At 36.0% G+C, this 26,967-nt stretch overlaps 4 protein-coding genes across 6 annotated transcripts in view; 3 read left to right on the top strand and 1 right to left on the bottom strand.

Moving 5' to 3' along the window:
* Positions 1–385: 385 nt before the first annotated feature.
* Positions 386–10,763, top strand: LOC127855810 (uncharacterized). Of its 3 annotated transcripts, none has more exons than XM_052391627.1 (5): positions 386–898; positions 1,115–2,343; positions 7,451–7,538; positions 8,001–8,168; positions 9,667–10,763. In XM_052391627.1, the coding sequence occupies exons 1-5, from the start codon at positions 394–396 to the stop codon at positions 9,696–9,698; spliced, it is 2,022 nt and encodes a 673-aa protein (XP_052247587.1). In that variant the 5' UTR covers positions 386–393; the 3' UTR covers positions 9,699–10,763. The 3 variants fall into 3 exon arrangements, with proteins under 3 accessions (XP_052247587.1, XP_052247586.1, XP_052247585.1); XM_052391626.1 differs by having other exon boundaries at positions 386–934; XM_052391625.1 differs by having other exon boundaries at positions 386–2,343.
* Positions 10,764–11,037: 274 nt separating this feature from the next.
* LOC127854679 (piggyBac transposable element-derived protein 4-like) lies at positions 11,038–12,846 on the top strand. Its single transcript, XM_052389740.1, has one exon. It carries the CDS (start codon positions 11,038–11,040, stop codon positions 12,844–12,846), a length of 1,809 nt encoding a protein of 602 aa, XP_052245700.1.
* An 8,114-nt stretch (positions 12,847–20,960) lies between these two features.
* Positions 20,961–23,936, bottom strand: LOC127855817 (dual specificity protein phosphatase 19-like). The gene is made up of 4 exons (XM_052391638.1): positions 23,867–23,936; positions 23,375–23,592; positions 23,053–23,211; positions 20,961–21,772 (listed from the first exon to the last, which is right to left on the bottom strand). The coding sequence occupies exons 2-4, from the start codon at positions 23,544–23,546 to the stop codon at positions 21,351–21,353; spliced, it is 753 nt and encodes a 250-aa protein (XP_052247598.1). The 5' UTR covers positions 23,547–23,592; positions 23,867–23,936; the 3' UTR covers positions 20,961–21,350.
* Positions 23,937–24,465: 529 nt separating this feature from the next.
* LOC127854678 (uncharacterized) overlaps positions 24,466–26,967 on the top strand; it is a 131,980-nt gene continuing 129,478 nt past the window's right edge. Inside the window, exon 1 of the mRNA XM_052389739.1 lies at positions 24,466–24,593. Coding sequence (XP_052245699.1) covers positions 24,512–24,593 — 82 coding nt within the window. The 5' untranslated portion in view covers positions 24,466–24,511. The remainder of the gene's footprint in view (positions 24,594–26,967) is intronic.

Raw genomic sequence — 26,967 nt, 5'->3', positions numbered from 1 at the left:
AAGAATGGAAACAATAATTTATTTACTGAAACATCTGGTTGTCCCAATATTAGTGCATCTGTCCAATATGATGATTCATGTTGTTCCCTTGCGATGCAATCTGAAGACTATCTTAGCTTACATGTAGCAAATGAGCTGAAACAGCAAATAAGTACACAAGAATCATTATTACACTCATTAAAAACAATATTGAGTTATGATATGCTCCATTATGAAGGACTGCAATCCTTCTCTTGTTCCCTTACAAACACTGATTTTACCCAGGAAATACCCCGGTATTCAACTTACCTTTTGTTCTGCTTAATTTTGAGGAGAGAAAATCGGATGGAAGTTAATATAGTTTCTGCAATAGGAATTAACCTAACTGAACTGAACTTAACGGAAGTGTTGTCAATGAGCAAAATCAAACTTCGTGAAGAAACCATTAATTCAGCTGCAACAGGTTTGAAAGAGGTAGTTGTTTCTGACCCGACTTGGAAACCTCCACAACTTGATCTATTATTCAGCTCTGCTTTTGATATTGATGGACTGAAGTTGGATGCCTTATTAGAAGTGCTCAAAATAAAACCCCAATATCTGCCAAGCCAATTGAAGTTTGAGACGTTAAACATGACTCTGGATTCATCTGCGCTGTGTCTTTTGTCAATTCACAGCTTTGACGTTCAATTCCATAATTTACTCTCCTGGAAGGCTAACAAGGTATTTGTTGTCAATATGTCATGTGGAGTTTCTTCCGAAGCGATTGTCAGTTACACAGATCTAGTTCAGATACAAGCTTTCTGCGTAACAGAACATAGTTGGGAGTTAACACATAGAAAGGGCAGAGATCCAGTCCCAATAGTATCTGGCAAGAAGGAAACGGATAAAGTTCAAATGGTAACTGACACAAAAGGAACAGGTCAAGTTCAAATGATAACTGACACAAAAGGAACAGGTCAAGTTCAAATGGTAACTGACACAAAAGGAACATGTCAAGTTCAACTGGTAACTGACACAAAAGGAACAGGTCAAGTTCAAATGATAACTGACACAAAAGGAACATGTCAAGTGCAAATGGTAACTGACACAAAAGGAACAGGTCAAGTTCAAATGGTTACTGACACAAAAGGAACAGGTCAAGTTCAAATGATAACTGACTCAAAAGGAACAGGTCAAGTTCAAATGGTAACTGATACAAAAGGAACATGTCAAATTCATATGGTAAATGACGAAAAAGGAACAGGTCAAATTCATATGGTAAATGACAAAAAAGAAAAAGATCAAAATCAAATTGTAGCAGGCAAGACGAAAACTGATCTAGTTCATATGGTTACATACAAAAAGGAAACAGATCCACTAGAAATGTTAAGGGACAGAAAGGGAAAATATCAAAATCAAATGGTAATGGACAAGAAGGAAACTGATCCAGTTGACTCTGTAATTATAATCAAGAAAAACTACCTGACTGGCAAAAGGACTGCAAGAAAGCGAATGCCAAAGAAATTACCAAAACCAAGTTTGATTCTATGGGAGTTCCAGAGTGACATCTCTCGAATAATGACTCAACTAAGCAAAGAAACAGACTTAAGGCTTTATTGGAGAACTATTCTGATGGAATATTGTCAGAGGACTCTAGAACAACAAATAGCAAAAGATGTGTCTCAGAGACTGTATATAGCGCACCCGGAACAGTTGCACCAAACTGTTGCTGTGTATCCGATAAGGTCATTCCGTAATAGAGTGAACACTGGAGAACCAATAACTCGTGAGCAAGAAATGCAGTTTGAATGGCTGAGGTTCATAACCTTCCACAATTATGAAGGTGGAGGTTATGGCATCGCACTTGCTAGAAATGGTTTCTACCATGATCACGATCAAGGTCCTAATGCCACTCGATGCTTTGCATGTGATGTTGTTTGTGAAGAATGGACATTGTCTGACAATGTGGAACAGACCCATAGGAGATTATCCCCTAACTGCCCACTTCTCCACAACAACAGTGGTGAGGGTACACATAGAAATATCTCCATAGCAGCTGACGATGGACCCCAAAGAGCCACAAGCACTGCCAATGTGAATGTACAAGATGCCTCGGCCACTGGTGTATCCCACTCTCCCACTGCAACCAGTACCGCTCGACCGACCCCGCCCAGTTCCATATCTCAGCCAACTCTATCTGGTTCCATATTCCCTCATGGCCGTGGCCCTGCCAACTTCAATCATCCAGCAACACCCGAAACTATTCCGCAGTTTGAAGCTGCAGCAGCTGCAGGTTCAAATGCCTCACCTGCTTTTACCAGCCAGTTCTCTGTCCCTCCGCTCACCAGACGCCTTGAAAATGGACAGTTAAATGTGTCTGAAGAGGTAAATTGTATTTATAAATATTTCTTCCTTCAATACATTTAGTCTTTATAAACATTCACGGTCTCACAATAATTATTTTAAATCATTCTGTTTTCCCCTTTAACTTAGGAAAAGTGGGTTTGTGATATAACTTATATTATTGTCTTTTATGTAGAATTGCTATATAAATATATGGATTTTAATCATGAATTCTGTTACAAATATGTCTTCCTGATTTTGTAAGACAACTGATGTTTTGCTCTCAAATTTGAAATCATGTCGAGTTTAAACCTCATTTTCCTTTATATATTTATACATTTTTAAAAGGTTTTACTGTTTCCTGTTAAACCCAAGCATTGATTGTGTGGTAGGACCTATCGCCATCGAAGTATCTCTTCAAGTTGTAAAGATGTGGAGGTTTAATAATTGTTGTAATGTAAATACTACTGGTAGCATATGTTTAGAACAACTAATTTGACCAGTGTACCTAAAATCAGTTTTCTGGATTTAGTTGGTAGTGGGTTTTTCTCTAGGCTGATAAAACCTGCATGCTTTTAGACATATACAGATATTTCCATAGTATCAGCTTTAGTTAAAACTAGGGTCAAAGGTTGCATTACATTAAAATATAGTATAATTGCTTAGATATGGCATAGTTCACATTAATATAGTGATTTAAATCTGGGTTGAGCATGTCAATTATTTTCACCATTAGTTATTTACAGTAAAATATCTCAGAAAACAAAAAGTTTAAAAAAAAAAGACACTTTTGGAAAATAGGCTTCTCGCCCATTCTTTTCAGCTAACCTGAGTGCAACCTGTTCATGGTGAGCTTTTGTGATCGTCTAATGTCTGTCTGTTGTTTGTTGTCAATATTTACCTTTTTAACACTCCAGAGGCATATTCTATTTCCAATCGTCATGCAAATTGTTCAGATCAGTTATCCAAATATTATCTTGGCCAAGTTTGAAACTTGGTCACGTGAGGTCAAAAACTAGTTCACTAGGTCTAATGTTTTAAAACAGATTGTTATCTGCCGCTGTAGGCGAAGGAATATAGTTTTAGCGTTGTCCGTCCATCAGTCTTTCAGTCCATTCCTAAGTCGGAATGCTTCAGAAACTTACAAGATTTTAACATGAAACTTCATGGATGTATAGATATCAATGAGGAGAAGTGCCATGCACAAGATCCATAACCCTACACTCTCTTCAATAAGTTATTGCCCTTTGTTGTTTTCATATGATGTTACTTTTCAGGGCCAATTCTCTGAAACTATACAATATTTCATCATGAAACTTCATGATTTTATAGATGCTGAAAAGTGACATGCACAAGAAACATAACCCTACACATTCTTATATAAGAGTTATCGCGTGTTGTTGTTTTTATGCCCCCAGATCGAATGATCGGGGGCATTTTATTTTTGGCCTGTCTGTCTGTCATTCTGTCACTCTGTCATTCTGTCCCAAAACATAAACCTTGGTTAAAGTTTTGCGAAAATTTTTGCAATATTGAAGATAGCAACTTGATATTTAGCATGCATGTGTATCTCATGGAGCTGCACATTTTGAGTGGTGAAAGATCATCATCCTTCAAGGTCAAAAGTAAAAAAATACAATCCAAGGGAAGTAATAAGCTTTTAAAGGGAGATAATTTCTAAACCTGCCAAATGATATATTGAAATTTTATTTCAAAGCAGCACAATAGGGGGCATTTTGTTTCTTACAAACACATCTCTTGTTATACATGTATAATGTAATCTGTCAGGGCTTTATCTCAGTTAAAAACAATATTTCAACATGAAACTTTGTGGTAGCATATATATTAATAAGGATAATTGCAATGCATACAGACAGTAACCCTACATTTTGTTATATTACAAATATTGTCCTGTTTATCCATCCTCGTGTCTTTAAAAAAAAAAAAAATTTTTTAGTAAATTTAAAAATTAAAGAAAAAAATGAAGAAAAACATAAAATTGAATTGAACTCATTTTGTCACATTTTGTCAATTTTAATTGATTCATGAAAGTATTGACTGCTGCAATTGCATCACAGGTACAAATAAGTTAGAAAAGGCACAAACCTTCAAATACTCTTTTCTTTTAGTTGTGTCCCTATGAATTAGATATCAAAATTTATTTTATGATGGGGGTTATCAAGTAAATGAATTTGCTTGTTTGTCTATGTTTCCATGACAAACTGTTGAAATTCCTGACAGAACACTTCATGTAATAATGCCTTTTAAACCAGCATGCCATGTTCATGTTACAAGACTTATGAAAACAAATACCTATGACAACACATATAATGTAAAATTTTAACATGCGGCCAATAATTGAAACGTTTAAAAGACTTATGAAAACAAAGACCTATGACAACACATGTTAGGGACCATAATGAAACTTTTTAAATAGAAGAGGGTGTGTATATTTAATATGTTATGTTTATTATCAGATTGATTTTTTTTTATCTTCTTTCGTTACACAGCTGGTTTTGACTGTATCTCGTCATTTATGAGTCAATATTTTAATTTCTTGAAACATTGTGATCGCAAGAAATACAAGTATATTTGGGTCAAAGGTCACAGCCATATTAAAATATTGTAGGCCGCTGTGGCGTAGAGGATATGGTGTCCGCCAAGCAACCGGGAGGTCATAGGTTTAATCCCCACTGTGGGAGCTTTTTATGCCCCCCTTCGAAGAAGAGGGGGTATATTGCTTTGCACATGTCGGTCGGTCTGTCTGTCGGTCGGTCGGGCCGTCCACCAGGTGGTTTCCGGATGATAACTCAAGAACGCTTGGGCCTAGGATCATGAAACTTCATAGGTACATTGATCATGACTTGCAGATGACCCCTATTGATTTTGAGGTCACTAGGTCAAAGGTCAAGGTCACGGTGACCAGAAATAGTAAAATGGTTTCCGGATGATAACTCAAGAACGCTTAGGCCTAGGATCATGAAACTTGATAGGTAGATTGATCATGACTCGCAGATGACCCCTATTGATTTTCAGGTCACTAGGTCAAAGGTCAAGGTCACAGTGATTCGAAATAGTAAAATGGTTTCCGGATGATAACTCAAGAACGCTTAGGCCTAGGATCATGAAACTTGATAGGTAGATTGATCATGACTCGCAGATGACCCCTATTGATTTTCAGGTCACTAGGTCAAAGGTCAAGGTCACAGTGACCCGAAATAGTAAAATGGTTTTCGGATGATAACTCAAGAACGCTTATGCCTAGGATCATGAAACTTCGTAGGTAGATTGATAATGGCTGGCAGATGACCCCTATTGATTTTCAGGTCACTAGGTCAAAGGTCAAGGTCACAGTGACCCGAAATAGTAAAATGGTTTCTGGATGATAACTCAAGAATGCTCATGCCTAGGATCATGAAACTTCATGGGTACATTGATCATGACTCGCAGATGACCCCTATTGATTTTGAGGTCACCAGGTCAAAGGTCAAGGTCACGGTGACCCGAAATAGTTAAATGGTTTCCGGATGATAACTCAAGAATGCTTATGCCTAGGATCATGAAACTTCATAGGTACATTGATCATGACTCGCAGATGACCCCTATTGATTTTCAGGTCACTAGGTCAAAGGTCAAGGTCACGGTGACTCAACATAGAAAAAATGGTTTACCCATGATAACTCAAGAACGCTTACGCCTAGGATCATGAAACTTTATAGGTACATTGATCATGACTCGCAGATGACCCCTATTGATTTTCAGGTCACTAGGTCAAAGGTCAAGGTCACAGTGCCAAAAAACGTATTCACACAATTGCTGCCACTACAACTTACAGCCCATAGGGGGGGCATGCATGTTTTACAAACAGCCCTTGTTTAGATCTCTCCCAAAGACACCAAGTAAAGGTTCTAGTCCCAGGAAACAGACTCGAGAGCGTTTAAAATAAGCCTTAGGCTTTCGATGCAATCGAGCTAAAATAAATATGTTTAAACTAAATATTGTATCATACAGCTTTAATTTTCAGAAGAAAACTTAATAATTCATCGGACAATTTTGGAATAACCTGCCACAAATTCCCTACCTCCCTACTTTTTATTGGGGCACTTCTTCTACCTACTGGTTTAAATACACAGTCATAGCTATTATATGTTGCAAAAGCAATAATTATATTATTAAATCTCTGTACTGCTTGGTGATAATTATAATAGGACAGGTTTTATCCCCTATTATGTGGTAGGAAGAAATTTAACCATTATGAACTTTGTCTGTTCTAGTTGACAGGAGAACATTTATCGGGTCACCTATTTCGAGGTCATTATAACATGTAGTTTGCGACATTATTACTATCAGTATGGCCAACATATTTCAAAATGACGTTGGATTAAAATTAAATAAATTATTAGAAACTTGTTTGAAAAACACAGGTCTGACTTGATGTACTGGTCTTCAAACCAGCACAAAAAAATTCAACCTGGTAATATCTTGCTGAAAATACATGTACATGGAAATATTGACGTAAAGAGACTCTGCATCCCAATTTTTAAATGTCAAATTATCTTGTTTGCATAACAAAAATACGATAACGTTGCCCTTGTGATTAGGGAGAAGAAACCTAAGGTTTTGAATTTAGGATGTTCGTAGACAATATCATTTAGTTTAATAGCCTAGAAATAATTAATTTGATTCGTATATTTACTCGAGTGATTCATCTTGCACATAGCTAACGCAATTGTTATTTGGGTAACGGGGGCAGTGCATTGTTACAGGCGATGCCCTGTTACAAAGGCAATCCTTGTACACTGCACATGGGTTTTATTTCCCATGCCAAGTACGAAAAGAAGGTCAGGTTCTGGTTGCTATGGCAACAAATGAGACAAGAAATACTGCTGAAAATGGTGGTTTTCTGGATCCTGCGATAACTTTAAAAGTTATTCATATTTTTTCATGAAACTTAAAACATGGATAGATGGCAATATGGACATCATGCACGTCATTTCATTTTGTTCCTATGTCAAAAATTCTGGTTTCTATGGCAACAAATATTTAAAAAAAAAATAATCTGACAGTGGTGGAGCCTGTAGGAGACATATATTGCTTGGCAATAGTCTTGTTAAACATTTTTATACGAATAAGTTTGTTTGAATTTCAGGGCACTATTCCTATAGTGGCACAGCCATTGCATGATCCAGAAAATAGGGAATACGAAGGTTTCGGCCCCACTGACTTGGACAGTCTTGGTAAGATTATTATTATATACCGGTAAACGTTCCATTAGCTTTTTTAAGTGTTTTGTATTAAGTAACAACAAAACAAACAGATGAGATTAATGTGACAGGTGGCGGTACTGGTCCTGACATATCAAAATCATTATGAATAAAAAAGCAAGAGTAAGTACGTCAATTTACTGTGAACACTTGATATATTTCGGGCAACAGATTCATATACACGCTAAATGTCTTCATATATGCACATGAAAGCATCGGAACTCAACAGCAGGAAATAATCTGCCAAACATTTGTATTCAAAACTTTAAATGTTTAATTATTGATCTTTTTATTTCCATCTTTAAGACATGACAAGCCTTTAGTGGTTCTCTATCAATTTTGTTCATATGTGATAGATATTCATTTGATTGTAAATTGTATTGATGTCAAATAAGAACAGAAGAAACTTATCTGAAACATTCCATTCAATTGCAGATATAAGTATTGATGGACAACTTTTCCCTCCGGATCACCCTCCAGACGATATGCTTATACCGGTAATCTCACTTGCTGCACAAAGAGTTGGCCGTTTGACAGTTGGGAATACTGTACCCTTAGTTGGGAGAACTCTACCCTTAGATGGGAGGAATGTTCCCTTAGATGGTAATTATCAAACGGTTTGTCTTCTATCACTTGCCTCATGTTCTATATGCAAGAGATATAAATGAAAATTCCGTCCAGTTATCTATCTCTAAGTATGTTTGATGAAATTTGCATCTCAACAATTAATCAAGCTTGATTCATGCAACTTGTTGTAATTATAGAATGTAGTAAATCTTGTTTGTTTTCGTGTAAAATGGAGAACACATGTATCAAAACGTCAAAGTAAGCACATTAATTTCTACAACTATGTTGTTCACTAGGTCAACTAAAACAAATGGTTGCGAAAAATCTACAAGTGAAATTTTGTGCACAATCATCATGTAACTTAATCAGAAAATCTGTCCCAATGATACATGTATATTGGACGAGTTCAAAAATGGTTCTGGTCAGTTTAAAATCATGGAAGCCTGAAGGCTAAGCAGTTTTCATTATATGGCTATGGTAAAACCTTGTGAATACTCTAGAGGTCACATTTATTGCAAAATCTTGAAACTTGCTTGGAACATTTCGTCGAGTGATATCTCAGCCGATTTCGAAAAATGGTTCCAGTCCGTTTCTTATTTGGCTATAGTGAAATGTTGTGGACTTGCTAGAAATCCCTTTTTTTGTTCTATTATCATAAAACTTGCTCAGAACATTCGTTATAATGACAGCTTGACATGAGTTCGTAAATGGTTTTGGTTCATTGAAAAACATTGCCGCATGGGGACCATGCAGTTTTACTTATGTAGCTATAGTGAAACCTTGGGAACACTCTAGAGTTTTATTGCCCAATCTTCATGAACTTGGGTTTGACCATTTTTTCCAATTATATCTCAGCCGACGTTTAAACTGGGTCTCGCGAGACAAACACTGTCAAGTCAAAATAAAGACAAATCTGTTTACTCTCTAGAAGCCACATTTATTGCAAAATCTTATTGAAACTAGGTCAGAAGAGCTAATGTGGTATAAAAACTAAGTAACTTGGTCGAATTTACTAAAAAGGCTTCAAGTTGCTGACACTAGAGGCCCCATTTATTGATGAAACCTGGTTAGGACATTTGTCCCATTGATATGTCTTCTGAGTTTACGAACTGGGTCATGTGGGGTAAGAAACTATGTTACTGTTTTAAATGAAAGAAAACGCGTGTGAACACTCTAGAAACCACATTTATTACCCAATTGTCGTCAAATTTGTTTGGACATTTCTCGCAATCATTTCTCGGTAGAGTTCAAAACTGGGTCAAGTGGCCTAAAAATAGGTCACTTGGTAAAATTTACTTAAAAGCTTGCAAATACTCTGGAATGTACATGTTGTCCCAATCATCATGAAGCTTGCTCAGAATATATGTTCTAATTATATCTTGCCTGTGTTCTAAAATGGTTCCTTGGACATCAAAAAAGCTGATCAAAGCAGTTCAGTTCCTTTGGCTCTCAATGGCCGTCTAAGGCCTTTTGGGGTCTTGATTAGGTACCTCAGGTTGCGAGAAATGATTTGTACATCAAATGTATGTTTCAGCCTTACCGCCACCAGACTTACCACGTATGTAGACTTTGCCCTATCACTTACGCACGGCATCCATGTGGAATTGTAGAACAGCAGTGAGCTTACCAATGTCAACCATGCGCTATTTGCAACATGTGCATGTGTACAGTCTGCAACAACCCATAGGGCTGATAAGGGGAGATGATCGATGGCAGAGGTGTTTACAACGGCTGTGTTAAATATTAAAATATAAACATCTTTTATCATTATTAAAACTCAAGAGGTACACAAAACGCCATGTCCAGCCAGTAAAGAGGTAAATATGCCACATCGTTTGAAGAAAACAGCTGGAAAGCAAGAGAAACCAAACGAAAAATTGTGCAACTAGCAGTTTGTCTACAAGGGCTCACCCCACTCACCCCAATGTGACCTTTTTGTGCACAGTAAAAATAACACGTTAGTTCTCTGAAATGAACATTCAGCATAAATTGACACGCATGTTTGATATGATTTCTTTAAATAATAAACTTTAATGTTTGAACCAAAACTTTGTCCTCTCCAGAGTAATTCATGATGTTGCAGAGGCCCGTCTGAAGCTTCTAGAATGTACAAGCATTGACATGGAAGCTGAAAACAATAGATATTCAGCTACCATTCGGAGTCTGAAAGACCCTCTTTGAATCATTCGCGAGTCGGTTAAGAAAAAACTTAGCAAGGACTGGGCTTGGCATTGTCGAGGTTTGTCGGATAGGGCGGCCTCAGGTAGTCGGCTCTCAAGGACTTTCACGTAGTAGAGCCATCTTAGTACATTCACTGACCAGCGCAACGTGAACACTATAAGCTGTTAGGTGGCACTTCCTTTGGTATCTCTTGCGACTGAACCCGCGAAATAGGCGACGCTCGTAAACAACTGTGGCCTGAGTTCACGGCAGCGTGCAACAAAAACAGCGCTGGGAATGTTAAACTGGTTTTCCTTGCTGCGCTGGTGATCAAGAAGCAGAAAAGAACTTTTTCCCAGATTGCCAGCGCACACTCTGCTGCTGCAGAAAGGCTAATATTACAGCTCATGTAGAACAGTGGTTCCACAGGGTTCCCACAGACCTTGAAAATCAAGGTTTACCTTGAAAAGTGCTTAACCCTTTGCCTGCCATACGCGATCACAGCTCGCGATAAGCTTTATCTCTATCCACTGCCAATCGCGACCTCAGGTCGTTTCAGGGGGTTTCCCTGTTCTGTTGCCTCGATTGAGATTTACTAGTGGAATTTTACTACGAAATGTTTACATTTCCATTCATAAATGCTTGTCACGTGATCTGCACGTCATTTCATCTAAAAATATTAGCCAATAAGTGTTTATATGCTGAACAAAATCCAACACAAAGAAAAGGAAAGTCAACAGTCAAAATGGCGAACCGTCGAATGAACCTTGATGATGTTCTCAATCAATTGTGGACAGAAAGCGATAGTGAGGACGAATTGTTGGATAATATTGATGAAGATGATGTTTTAGAAGATGTTTTATTGAGTGCTAGTGTTATTAATGAAATTAATCTGGAACAATCTGTGCGTGACAAGGATTTTCCAATTGACACAGAAAATGGCTGGTCGAATGTTGACACTCCACCTGTTGTGATGGAATTTGATAGCCATGTAGGCTTGAATGCCGAAGATATCCCCAATGATATAGCACCTTTGAGTATGTTCAATGTGTTGTTTGATGAAAGCATGTGGCAAAATATGGTGACACAAACAAATAAATATGCACAGTCAAGAATTCAAAGTGCACACAGTCTCAAGCCACACAGCAGACTGACCAGGTGGGTGGATACAACTGTTGATGAAATGAAAGTGTTCATGTCGCTCGTGCTTCTCATGGGAATTGTTAGGAAACCATCATTAGAAGATTATTGGTCCACACATGAAAACATTGAAACACCATTCTTTAACAAAACCATGTCAAAAAACAGGTTTCTTCTTATACTGTCAAATTTCCATATTGTTGACAATGATAGTGATGACAAATCCGACAGACTTTATAAAATCCGACCCTTCCTCCAAATGATCATAGACAATTTTCAGAAGTATGCGCCAGAGCGAGATTTGAGCTTTGATGAGGGTACATGTCCATTCAAAGGAAGGGTTCAATTCAGGGTATATAATCCACAGAAACCAAATAAATTTGGAATGAAACTGTTCGAACTGTGTGAGGCATCATCTGGGTATTGTGTCGGTATTGACATCTACCACGGAAATACGGACTGTGCTACATATGTCGAAACATTGGAGGATGAAACTGAAGATGGTCATGTCACTTCCCACTACATTGACATAACGCAAACGTCCAAAATCGTTCTTGGAATGATGGCACGCACGGGAACACTGACCAAAGGGCACCATGTTTACATGGACAATTATTATACGTCTCCGGAATTGTATGATGTTCTGTCATCATATGATACTTATGCATGTGGAACAGTGCGCATCAACAGAAAGGAAGTGCCTAAGGCTTTCGGCTCAGTGAAGCTAAAGCAGGACGAAACCATCTTCAGGCGACGTGAAAATCTCGCATTGAAATACCATGACAAGCGAGACGTTCACATGTTGTCAACAATACATGAGGCCAAGTCGGTGATGACAAATAAAGTTAATCGCAAGACAAATGAGCCCATCATGAAGCCATCTGCAATTGTGGACTACATACAAAAAATGGGAGGCGTTGATCTTTCAGATCAAATTGTTCAGTACTATGATGTGCTCCGCAAATGTGTAAAGTGGTGGAAAAAATTGTACTTTCACCTCTTCAATATACTTGTGGTCAACGCTTACATACTGCACATGAAGTACAGCCAGCAGCAAAAGAAGCGTTCCCACATGGACTTCCGAAATACATTGGTAACGGAACTGATCGAGTCTGCCCCAAACGCTCTGAAACCACAACGGAAGGGACGGAAGTCTGAACACTTGGCCCGACTGACCGAACGCCATTTCATTGGGCACTGCAAGCCCAAGCCAGGTGCGAAGAAACAGAAGGTCACCAGGGACTGCATTGTTTGCAATGGAAGTTCAAAAAATAGGGAAGGGTTCAAGAGAAAACAAACGGCATATGAATGCATTCAGTGTGAGAAGCCGATGTGTAATCCGGAGTGTTTCATGCGCTACCATACACTCAAATACTACAAGCCTGAAAGCAATCAAGAGAGCGACAGCGAATAAATTAATTATAATATGTACATACGTGATACTTCAAACTATAAAATCAAATAATCAAAATCAGTCAAAAATTTTAAAACCACACTGGACATCCATGTCAAAAATTTTATACTGCTGTTTAATTTCAGCTTAGACTCTTCTCGAAAGATCTTATTCAGTGTGTTTCTAAAACATAGAAAATATTTGCAGAACATAATTATTTTCAAAATTAAACTTATTGATATATTGTTGTTCATAATAAAACATAATTTTGTAAACAAATATCTTATTTTAGTACATTTTTACTACTATACTGGTCAGAATTATACAAATTATGCCATGTTCTTTGAATCATGTTAATCTTTAATGATATATTATGTAAACATATTTTTGTACTTTGTAAATAAAAATGATACCAATGTGAAGCTTATTTATTTATCTGCAACTTTGCTTCTTAGTGTTATTAGATAAAATCTAAGGTTAATGCACAAAACCTGTTAAATCAATGCCACTGATACTATCTTGTTTACAGATGCCATATGGTAAAAGTTTAGTGGCAGTGGAGAGGCTGATAAGCCATTAGGTTTATGGCAGGATAAGGGTTAAAAAGGATCTAGAGTGCTTAAAATTGCTTATTTTCAAACATTGCCTTGAAAAGTGCTATGTTTAATTTACATTGACTTGTTATATTTGTACAAATACATCTTCGTTAGCATTTTCATAAAAAGTACCTAAAGACATTACAAAGTTGCGAATAGGGAAAGTGCTTGAATTTCACTTTTTTGACCTTATAGTGAAATATCAGTGAAATAAAACTGATATTTCACTGTTACAAACAGTGAAAAATAACAGTGAAATGACATCATTTTAGGATGAAATGACGTCATCATTCCATTGAAATTCTCCAGTTAAACTCTTTTACAATGTAAATAAACAGTAAAAAGCATAAAATAAAAAGATATTTTTTGGAATTGGTGAATTATCGATTTTAATTCACTTGTGATCATAGAAAAAGTACATTTTCACTCGTGACTGTACCACTTGTGAAAATATGATCACTATGATCTATGATCACTAGTGAAATAAAATCGATATTTCTTGTTTTTACCTGCACAGCAATGCCACTTATGCAGCGTACCCTAGGTAACACCAAACTAGTATAAAAAGGCAATGCAGACTTCCATCAATTCTGCATGCCTTCTTTATAAATAAATGGTGTTACTCTATTTGGCGTTGCAGGTAAAAACTACTTTAACTACATTATATTTGTTAAATTTGTTTTACTGTAAGTTCTAAATACTTTACTGTATTATGGTAATATAATGATTTATTCTGAAATTATGTCACTTTTAAGTCAGTTAAGAAATAAAACATTTACTTATAATTAATGTAAATTGTGGCTTAATCTAAAAACAATTGTTTCTTATTATGCCCCCCTACCCTTCAAAGAAGAGGGGTTATATTGTTTTGCTGGATATCGATTGGTTGGTCTGCCTGTCCGAAGACCAGTTAGTTTCCGATCAATAACTTGTGAACGGATTGACCGATTGGCTCGATACTTCACATGTGCATTAACCTTGGATAGTAGATGACCCCTATTGAAATTGGGGTCACTAGGTCAAAGGTCAAGGTCACTGTCACAATAAGTATGAAAATCATTTCAAATCAATAACTCGTCAACCAATATTGACCGATTGACTTGATACTTCACATGTACATTGGCCTTGGACAGTAGATGACCCCTATTGAAATTGGGTTCACTAGGTCAAAGGTCACCGTCACAATAAGTGGGAAAATCATTTCTGATTACTAACTTATCAATGAATTGACCAATTGGCTTGATACTTCACACGTGCATTGGTCTTGGACAGTAGATGACCCCTATTTATATTGGGGTCACTAGGTCAAATGTCAAGGTTACTGTCACAATAAGTTTGAACATAGTTTCCGATCAATAACTCGTCAACGAATGTACCGATGGGCTTGATACGTCACATGTGCATTGGCCTTGGACAGTAGATGACCCCTATTGAAATTGGGGTCACTTGGTCAAAGTTCAAGTTCAGTGTCACAATTAGTGTGAAAATCGTTTCTGATCAATAACTCGTCAACGAAATGACCGATTGGCTTGATACTTCACATATGCATTGGCCTTGGACAGTAGGACGTTGTCAAACTTGTTATGGCATGTCTTCATAAACAGTATTCATCCTATAAAATACTGCTCTGTTTACTGAAACAGGGGAACTCAGAATAGGAAAACCTAAATCGGGGCTAAAGAATCTATTAAAAGCTGACTTGTCTGACCGGCACATTGAAAGCCAGATCACATGTTCAGTAATAGATGGATCTGCTATCCTGTATGCCACTCAGTGGTCCTTAGACGGAAAGATACATGACTCTTTTGACAACGTATATAAGACATCAACAAATCTGGATAAATATGATGTCTACTTCGTGTTTGACCGATACATAGAGTTCTGCAGCAAGAGTGTGGCATGGTCAGATAGACAATCCAATGCCTCAAGGGTGTACACACTAACTGGTGACATGGCATCACCACCACAGAATATTATACTAGGTGTCACTGAGAACAAACAACTGCTGATCTCTCTGATTTGTAATGCTTTATGCACGGATAAAGAATTTCATCTCTTGTGCACTCAAACACACAAGTTGGTCGTTAGAGAAGATCTTGATACGCCCACTGAAATATATAAAGGTGTCCTAATCAATTCGAGCTGATTAAAAACAACACGAAGAAGCTAATGTTATTGTGATTAGGCAAATGGTTGATGCTGTAGAAGCAGAACACACTTGCATTTCTGTGGCAGCTGATGATACAGACATGTTTGTTTTGTTGAAACATGACTATGTTGTTCGTAAACTTTCATTATCGGTCATCATGGAACCACCAGTGAGAGAAAGGAGTTATAGACATTCGCAAAACTGCCTAAAATCATAGAAATATCGCGACCTACTTGCTGTCTACTCATGTTATCTCTGGATGCGACACTGTGGCTGGATATTTTGGTATCGGTAAGGTTGCAGTTATTAAAATGCTGAAGGCATGAAATTCCATCAAACTGTTATGCGATATTACAGCTTGTATGATAGAAGTTGTGAAGGAGGCCACCAGATTTGTCTCAGCATGATATGGAAAGACTGATACAGAGCGTCTATTACAATACAAACCTTTGGGCAGCCAGGGTAGGCAGGTCGGGTAAGGCTATGCCATTGCGTACAAGCTTGAAGCCAACTACGGAAGCATTCTATAAAATCTGAAACGTATTTAAATACAGGTGTGTATATGCAAACATGCATTAGATGCAGACCCCCCCCCCTCCCCCCGATCTGAATCTATGTGATTATAGTTGGCGAAAAGGACGAGGCCTTAAACATCCTTTTACCCATTACAGTAGCATCAAATGTTGCTTTGGCTACACTCAATGTGCTTTAATTGATAAAATGTGGGTGCACAAGCGATAACCCATGTTCAACACTTTGGTGCTCATGTAATCAAGTGCGACTACCATTTACTATCTTTTGCGCTTGTTAAAAGGTTGACATATTACAGTGTAACAATTATCAGACAAAACATAACCGTCAGATAACTTACTTTGTCAATGAGAAAGGAAAGATAGAATATTATAGCTTATTGTGTTATTGGCGTCGCTCTGGAGAGCGGCGACTAGTATGTAATGCTTTTTTTTTTCGCTTATGGGAGGAGAAGTTATTTTACGGATCAATGTATATATTTTTCATTTTAAGAATATCTTGCATAGTGGTGATTTTTTGTGTAAATTAGTGTAAATAAGTACTGCATTTGTGCCTATTACATTTATTACAACATTTATTGCAAATAATGCAAAGCTAATTTGTTTTAATTAATAACTGATCCACAACTGATCACAGGGGAAAGATCACAGGGACTGGGCAAAACGTGAAACTTTCTGGTTTTGTATAAAAACAAAACATAATCAAAATATATTTATTTTGTGGTTTTTCTAAATTGCTTATTTAGTGGAGAATCAATGTAGTACGATATTTGACGACCTATCACGCAAGCAAGTTTATTGGAAGGCGTAGTGGTATGAAAACGTACAATGTATTAGTTTATTAATAGACATATAATAACGATTGCTATACACAACTTTACCAAATAGCAGTACATAAATGATGTCAGCCAGAATAGCTCAGTTGGGAAAGCGTTAGACTGAAGTTGTTTGCGCAACAATCATCTAAAGGCATCGGTTCAATCCCAGGTTCCGGCACGAACGGAACAGTTCGGCGGCTGACAATTTTTTTCAGTCAGGTTAATAAATGTAATAAAGCTTTATTTTATGTAGACATTTTAAAATCCATTTTACTACAATTGGACATTTTTATTAAAGTTCATGGATGCCGCGTGGTGACAACGTTAATTAAAATTTCTTACATTACTTAAATATCTTATAAAAAAATACACGTGTTTTTATATTAACAAATAAATGCAAACAACACATCTATTATCCATGTATTTTTATGGTTGTCTATCATAGGCCCTAAGTACTATCCCTACCACATATAGAGCGCGAAGCGCGACAGGTATTATTGATTGTTACAATGAGTTGCGAAAAAGGAAGCAGCTGCTTATCAAGGAGGAGCTGTGTCCCAGCAACCCGTTTCCCTAGAGTCAAGCACTCCTCGGAGTTTTTTTTTTAAGAACCACATATAGAGCGCAAAGCGCGACACGTATTACTATCCAGGTGGTATGGGCCCTTTAGCATTATCCGACCATTACGTCCATAGTTATCTTCCTTAGAAGTTGAGAAATTTTGAAATCGTTCGAAGTCCAAAATTTTCATCCGATTGTTCCCAAACTTGCACAGGTTTTTTTATCAATGAGGACCCAACCCAAACTCTATATGAGCTATATCAAACCATAAGTCCAGAATTATGTCTCCTTGAATTTAAAAATAAAAGTGAAAAACTGCTTGGTTAGGTGATTATGTCAACATTTTTCATCAGATTCTTACAGTGTCTTCATATCAATGAGCATTTTTACCTCATTTAAAATGAGAAACATCGGGACAATAAGTCCAGAATTTTTTTCTATTAAATTTGACAAAATAAACAATTTCCACTTGTTTAAAAGATTTCACAACTTTCGTCTGAATCTTTCCAAACTTGTTAAGTGTTTTTATATCAGTATTACTCGAACCCTATTGAAAATGATGAATATCGGAGCAATAAATCTATTATGATCTTTTACTGAATTTCAAAGTATTGTGAAATGCAGATTCTTTATGCAATTTACAGTTTTCATTCAATTTTTTTTCAAACTTTTACAGTGTTTTCATATCAATGAGTACTCAACCCCTATTGTAAATGAGCAACGTAAGAATAAGTTCAGAATCATCTCCCCTTGAAGTTGAGAAAAATATGCAATTACGCTTACAAGATGAAGCAGATTTTTTTAAACCAACACAGTTCTGTTCCATTAATGAAAACTGCACACGGATGCCAGTAAAAAAAAGGAAACCAATGTAAATAAAATGAACTATGAAATATTTGGGGGTTACAACACAAAATCATAGATAATGGTTATTTGGGAGTTATAACACAACATCATAAATAATGGTTATTTGGGGGTTATAACACAAAATTATAGATAATGGTTATACCAGTATCTTTTTCTATTTTGTTTAAAATAATCGGCCAATATATTAATATTTACAGTAGAAAAAAAAATTGTTCCATGTAACTTCATTGAGTGCCTTTTACACTGAAATTCCCGACGCCCTTTGATGCTTTGCATCAATACTTTTCTTGTGTAATTGTTGGTATCAAAGACAATCAAGGGAACTGAACTGATATTTACATTAGAAAATCACTAAATGCTAGACAACAACTCACAACATATATACAGCTAAACTAGTTTACTTACATGTACTACTTTATACCATGATGTTTGAAAAATGTGACCTTATCATAACCTTAATCAACAATATAATACATATTATGGTGTTACAATTGATATATAATGTGCTTTGTGGCATATATTAAATCTGTGTATTGTAATAACACAAATCATACATTTGACAAAGTTGCTGTTACCGTACACAAAGATAATATTACTTTTCTCCAATGGTCAGGATTAGGTCGATATGTTCTTGTTATACTATACTCTGTATATTATGTATTATTAAAATTCATGTTATGGAACACTTATTAAACACTAAATTGCTACTTAATGGTAATATTTTTCCACATTTATTAGTCTTATGAGAAAATTAGGACATGATCTTGGTTTTAGGCGCACTCTTTGAGCAGCCATCTTGATTCTGGCAGCCATTTTGGATGCCACTTTCTTTTTTATATTACACACGTTTGCACTTCTTTATTTATATGGACCATGTTTAACAATCTCAAAATGTCATTATAATACATAAAATAATGAATATCCATATGTTTTAACAAATAAGACTGAAAACAGCCGCCATCTTGCATTTCTCAAAATCCCCAAAGATACCAGCCCGGCATCATTTGGATTCTTCATCAGTTTTATGTCCCCTAACAAAAAACACCTAATCATTATCTATACACCTCAATGTCTGGTTTGGTAAAAAAAAATGCCACTTTACTGCCAGACTATCATGAATTCAGTTTGCTTTCACCATCTCCATATGTCTATAATAAAAACTCTATCCACTTTACATATTCATATTCAAGGCCATAATAATCAGTATATGATCAAGAGCAATAACTGTGACCAGCCTTTCTGTATGATTACGGGTGTGCCCACTTTTATACTTTAACAATCAATTAAGTACATGTTTGTTTGCAAGATGAAATCCTGTATTGGGTTTGCATGCCACGTACATATCTCTGTTACTACTACACATATTTTATTGAAACTTCACACATGTCTTTTAAATCTTCATTTGAGGGTACTGATCAAATAATTATTATATGTACAACATGTATGCATATATATATAACACACAAAAACTGTAAAGTTTACATGAATAAAATATGTTCTGTTCTGTTCTGATCAAGGCTTATAACTATGACCTGTCATTTAGCTGCATTATCCCCCTTTTTGTTCTTACAACATTCAGGTTAAAGTTTGCGTTAGTAGTCATTATTATTATTATGGTCATTGATTGAGGGCCCTTTTTTTCTTTCAACATTCTGGTTAAATGTTGCCTTAAGGGCCATTTTATATGGTTACTGATCAAGGGACAGACATCTGACCTTCAATTAAGCAGAATAATGTCCCTTTTGTACTAACAGTCCAACCTGTGTACAGCAGCCAGTCAAGGCAAGTGCTCAAAGTGACTGAATCTAAGTGTCTGCTTAAGTTAGATGACCAATGTTTATAAGTTTTTTTTCTTGTAGTATCATTCTCAATAAAGCAAGCACCAAAAGCTTTGAAAACCTTTGCACAAAAATATCGTTTTCATTTAAACAACCAAAAACTTAGCGCAACCTATCTTAAATGAGTAAAACATTTGACAACATTGATGTTTCAAACCACATACAATCATTCATACTTTTTCCAGTCTCAGTTTTGCACACTTGATAGGTTCCTCTACTGTATTATTCCTCTAATGTGAGATAGTTGCATTTCATGCTCAGTGTAAATCCATAAACTATTTATCCAATTGCTTGTGACATTAACACACTAGAAAGCTCAGTTAAAGAATGGTCCAAATTATATGTATAAATTCCTCAATAATTATTTTATGACTACCTTAACATGGTAAAGTACAAATGAGTGATTATTAAATAATCGATAATTACTCGGTAATTAAAACGTGTTATATTATCTGACATGGTTTATTTTTATTTATCCCAGATGAACAAACACTCTGAATACCCTACTTTTTGTTTTCTGACAGAAAGACGCATTTATTGTATCCAAGGTTTTTGCTGCAATCAGATTTTTGAAAAACAATGTACAGAACACTTTTAAAGCAGAAGAATGGTCGAGAACATTGTCTTTGGGTAGCTCTTGTATAATTTCAATTATTCAAACAAACTTGAAAATCAGGAAATATTTCGCATCAGCCTGCCAGTAAATATGGTCTCGTGAAAACACCAAAAATAAACAACAATTGCGATAGACACCTAAATAATAAACATAGCATATTAAGTTAGATGTGTCTAATGTCCCTTTAATGACCAAGGCAGAGAATACTGCACAGCATTAAATAGCACAGATGTGTCTTAACTGACTTAAATGTAAATTATGATTAACAATAGGCTGATATTATTTGAAATTTCAATTTGCTCCAACTGCAGATGACTCGAGACATTTCACACAAAAAATGTGAAAATATATGGTAATTGAATTTGCATTATAAATTATAATCTACATAATCATTGTAAAAGAATCACATATGTAATTATAATAATAATTAAATTTTATTGATTTCAGTTGATATTGTCCTTCCCCCTTAAAACATCTTAATTGGTAGTCCCTTCATGCAGTCCAAGAATTTAATTATAACTTTCAAGTTGTTTCATAAAACCTAAACATCTTAATTGGTAGTCCCTTCACACAGTCTGGGCAGCAGTCCAAGAATGTTATTATAACTTTCAAGTTGTTTCATAAACCCGACATTAGGCTGTATAGCAGGCCGTTTTGATTTTACATCAGAGTATGCTTCACTTAGTGGCATCTTCTCTGAATACATCAAATAGCCGATAGTGAAAGTCGATGCACGTGATATGCCGGCATTGCAGTGGATGAATACAGAGCCACACTGTCTTCCACTGTCTACAAATGCAAATGCTTTTTGGAAATGTTGAAGGACGTCCTCTGTTGGCATGTCGTTGATAATGATGTTCATGTATTTAATTGAATCTGAAAAGTAATTCTTCACTAGATTTGCAAGGTTCAGTATGTGCGTCACATTATACTTCTTTAGGATCTCCCTGTCTGCTGCAATGTCTTGTGATCCTGCAACATTGAATCGCATCATGATTTAAGCTTAAGGTAAGATGGTCAATAGTGTAATTAAAAGCCTTAAGAATATCTATCCAAGTGTCCTTTTTCCATCAGTTCGGTAAAACCTACAGGTAAACAAAAGATACCACATGCAAATGTAAAGGACCGTTGACAAGTAAACAAATGCAAAAAAGATCAAGAAAGTTCCTCCCCTCAACATAATAGAAAAACATGTCCTATGCGCTGCACTTTGTATCAACAACCAAATTTGTTATATTGATATCCAAACTGAATACATGTTGTTAATTGATGGGTGCAGATGGATGAACATGGCCATAACTGTAAAATAAAGTGCAGGTTAATTGTTTTCATGCATTGCAATTCTCCTTATTGATATCTATACACCCATGAAGTTTCACGTTGAAATCTTGAAAGTGTAGGGTTATGGTTCTTGTACACGGCACTTCTCCACATCTATATCTATACACCAATTAAGTTTTATATGTTGAAATTATGTATAGTATCTGAGATATAGCCCAGAATAGTTTGTCACAGTCTTGTGTGCAAACGGACTAAAGGACAACGCCAAAGCTATATCTCTAAACCTTTGACAGGATAATAAAATAAGTCTGTGTAACATCAACTTACATGTCTTACATTACTTTGAAGTTTGCAAATGAAAGTACTCTTGATATAACACAAGTTCCTTTGGACATCTTGACTCGATTTACAATTCTATAACATTTGCTGAAAAAACAAGAAACCATCGGAGACGGGTGATAATCCCCAAAGTTTTTTTTGTCACAATATTGCACTATATATTCAGATAAAAGGAAACGTCTTGAGGGCACAGTAGTTGGGGGGGGGGGGGGGGGGGACAATAATTTTTTATAGAAAATTTTTAAGGACCATAACTCTGTGAAAAATCATCCGACCAGAACCGGCTGATAATATACACATGTCCTCTTGGTAGTGAAGCTTCCCATAAAGTTTCATTGAATTCCAGTCATTAGTTGCTGAGAAATAGCCCGGACAAAAATTGTGCACGGACGGACACACGGACGGACAGACCAAGCGGCGACTATATGCTCCCCCCAAAATAAATTTTGGGGGAGCATAATAAATAAGATCAAATATCGCAACATGAATGACTTGTTGCAAAATAAACAAAAAATGATCCTTATATAAGATCTTCACAGACATACACAGACTTAATGAACTTAATGAATTTCAGGAATTTATGTTAACAATTTCCTGATTGATGTTTGTGAAAAATTGGCCCTGTACATTACCCATTATGAGATTGTCCCTGATCTCCCCAACTTGTAAATCCAGACACATATCCGGCACAAACCCATACTGGTCTTTATTGGTTACTTTCGTGGCATAGTTACCACAGCTGTCATGGGTCTCCTGCAAAATCTTACCATCCTCTGTCTTGATGCATGTCTCTGTAAACAGCCACAAAACATGTGAAATAAAATATTTGAATGATTTTTAATACAATCATGAGAATTACACATAAATTATGAGCAGTTCATGATTATGAGAATTACAATAAATTATGAACAGCTAATGATAATGAAAATTGCAACTTATTTAGATTTGACGTACCTGTCTTTTTCAGAGCCTTTTTGTCAAATGATTTTAAATGTGACAGCAAATTCTGGGCCGACTTCTCATACATTTCAGGATTTGGGGTATTACTAGTATCCCAAGGTGCTGTCTGGTCAAGATCCTTGGGCAGTTCTGGACAGGGTGGAATATGGCTATCCTGTTGTGACATTTCTTATAGTCAAGCTGGCTTTAGCTTTTCTTATGAACTACCCGAACTGAAATTATCATGAAATAAGTTTTACAATTTTACAGCATTTTACCATGTGAGACTGATTTGCCATATTGGATTTCATAAATTGGAATAAGCATTTTATGAAAACACAACTTACTGCCATACTGGGCGGAGCGATCGCGTATTAGGCGACTGGTCAATTAACACTCGTGAAAATAAATGATACACGTTTGTTTGATAATATGTATTCAATAATGAAATTATGACATTTAATGCCCATATGTATGTATGTTACGTATATTAGTTATTTTACTTACCCAGGGACCTATCCTTTGTTTGTATTATATCCCCGACTTGCCATATAACAACGAGTCATCGAGAAATGCATGTAGAATTTATTACAAAGGGAAGTCACTCCTCTGGACAATCAGTAATGTTGAGTTACTAATATTGCGCAATAAATGAGTGTTTAACAAAAGATCTTACACTAAACAGGATCACAGGTTTATCAACGTTACAGTTTTGTTTTCTATGTTGTCAGTACATCTTAGATACTGTGATTGGCGTTCGTCTTTATACTGGATGCGAATTGTCTTTGCTGGATGCGTTAACGAGATAAAGCTTTTTTGCAAAGCTTGAGGTCAAAGGTAAGGATGCTGAGGACCGAAGTACAATCATTGAAGAATATAGTTCCCAGTATTGCAAGTATATTTTTGTCGAAATTTCCCAACATATGACAAATAAACAGTACACAATGACATCATATATGTTTGTTAAATATGTTTAAAATTTTCGAAAAATGTCTTCGATGTTTAATAATATGCGTAGTTATCAGCGCACCTGTTGAAGAAAATTTGGAAAAAGTTCAGTGAGATTTTAATTAATAAATTACATGTAGACATGCGAAATGTATTCGAAATTACGGTGTATGCTGACATTTCGACCATTTTATATAGTTTGATATGGGGACGACTGTAGTTATAAGTGTCCTGTGCCTGAGTTTTGTTTTAAACGTTCATTCTTTGGAGGAAAACATCAACAAAGGTATAATATCATAGATAGTACGAGTTGTCTTTCTTTGATAGTAATAACTAATTAAGATTTAAAAGCGTTAATTTGATGTATTCAATAACTACTATTATATTTACAAAATATGACTTCATTATTTTGTGAAGTTAAAAGTAACAGGTGACTGTTTGTAGGTAAGGTAGACTTGTTTATGGTGATTTTTTTATTAACAATTCTCAATCAAATTAGAATATGTAGTGAAGTACAGAAATATTAAAAATATCTAGTCAACATTCTTAGTGTAATTCTTGCTATTAAAGTGTCACAAGATTAGTTTTGTTTTTGCAACTGTATCAATTAATATAAAATAGTTGGTCATTTCTTCACCAAATTCGAAACATTCATCTTAAAATAATTGACAAGAATTCACCAAACATAATATCCAAAAGAGAGCAGAAACTTTTTACACAATTCAATTTGTAAATGGCTTATATGGACCAGACAACATCCAGGGTCCTGTGAAGTACTGGAGACCTGCTGATGAAGACTAGAGGCTTGCGCACATATGTCATCAGAATTCAGGCAAAAATAATAGGAGACATACCTGGCTGAGAACTTCCCAAAAATGGAAGCAAGTGCATGTCTTAAAAGCTGCTGGGGCAGGGCTCCCGCTGCCATTCGCAAGTGTTGCCAAATGCTAAAGTTTAAGAAAAGTGGCTATAACAAAAAATTTCATATTGCGAAAACAAGTGGCTATTAAAATCAATTAGATTTAAAAATGGTTGGGCAGTACGAACGTGCAAATTTGAACATTGAAATGTTAATTTGGGAGCCATTAGACATCTTGAAATTGTTCATAGATGTTGCCTTGCTTAATTGATTTGTGCCACTTAACTATGCTTCTGTAGTAAAATGGCCTTTTAAAACAGCACTCAAGAATGAGAAAGTGGGAAAAGGTAAGGTTCATGCATAGATTATAGATACCCATAATACCGACTCGAATGATTCCCCAATGGATTCATATCAACCTAATTCTATCAATTACTGCGTACTTAATTCTTTTCTCGTTGCTTAATATATTCATCGACCGATAACCCCGTATATTTTGTTTTTAAAAGAAAATTCTGGTAAATATTTAGGATAAAACTGCTCAAGAATTTCTTAAGTAATACATTAATTTGGGCAAATCTGACTATTTAGAGATTTGATGAAATAAGTTGATTATAACGTCTTATCGGGATGGGGGGTTTCCCACTGAACACACATGTATCGCCTGATTTGCTGTTCACGTTTTTTATTCAACAATAAATACACCCACACTTTTCACACAAATTACACATATATCTGCATAGTTTGTTCGCACTTTTTATTGAGACAACCGAACAACAGGCAGTGCTCCAGCTAGGATTTAAAAAGGGCAGGGTGGACTGGCTTTTTTGCCAAAAAGGCACTTTTGACGCGCTGAATTTTGTCAAAAGGGAACTTTCGAGTGTGCGGCTTTTCTGGAATGCTTCCGCATGCATGTTAATTTATATGTTATTAATAATTGTAAGAATATATTATTCCCATTATTATTAAAGTTTAAACCATTTAAATATAATGTCTACAATGAGAAATAAATTAGTTACTTGTAATGTTATAAGAGATTTATCTATAATCATATGTAAAAAAAAATAAAAAATAAATATTTTTTTTTTTGGGGGGGGGGGGGGGGGGGGGGGGGGGGGGGCAGGGCGGAGGTTCAGAAGGGCAGGGCGGGGTGCCCACAAAAATTAGGCCTAGCTGGAGCACTGAACAGGAAAAACATGAAGCGCTGTTTATTAGTCCCCTACCGGTTTCACCAGAGGGGACTTATGGTTTTGTATCCGTCAGTCTGTCACACTTTTCTGGATCCTGCGATAACTCTAAAAGTTCTCAATATTTTTTTATGAAACTTGGAATATGGAAAGATGGCAATATGGACATTATGCACGTCATTTCATTTTGTTCCTACGTCAAAATTTCTGGTTGCTATGGCAACAAATAGACTAGAAATACTGCTGAAAATGGTGGTTTTTTTCTGGATCCTGCGATAACTTTAAAAGTTCTTAATATTTTTTCATGAAACATGGATAGATGGCAATATGGACATTATGCACGTCATTAAATTTTGTTCCTACGTCAAAAATTCTGGTTGCTATGGCAACAAATATACTACAAATAATGCTGAAAATGGTGGTTTTCTTGATCCTGCGATAACTTTAAAAGTTCTTAATATTTTTCATGAAACTTGGAACATGGATAGATGGCAATATGGAAATTATGCACGTCATTTCATTTTGTTCCTACGTCTAAAATTAGGGTTGCTATAGCTATGGCAACAAATAGACTAGAAATACTGCTGAAAATGGTGTTTTTCTGGATCCTGCGA

This window comes from Dreissena polymorpha, chromosome 13 (assembly GCF_020536995.1).
Source record: "Dreissena polymorpha isolate Duluth1 chromosome 13, UMN_Dpol_1.0, whole genome shotgun sequence".
NCBI classification, from domain to species: domain Eukaryota; kingdom Metazoa; phylum Mollusca; class Bivalvia; order Myida; family Dreissenidae; genus Dreissena; species Dreissena polymorpha.
Note: the sequence above shows the minus strand (reverse complement) of the source record. Positions and strands in the feature narration are given on the sequence as shown.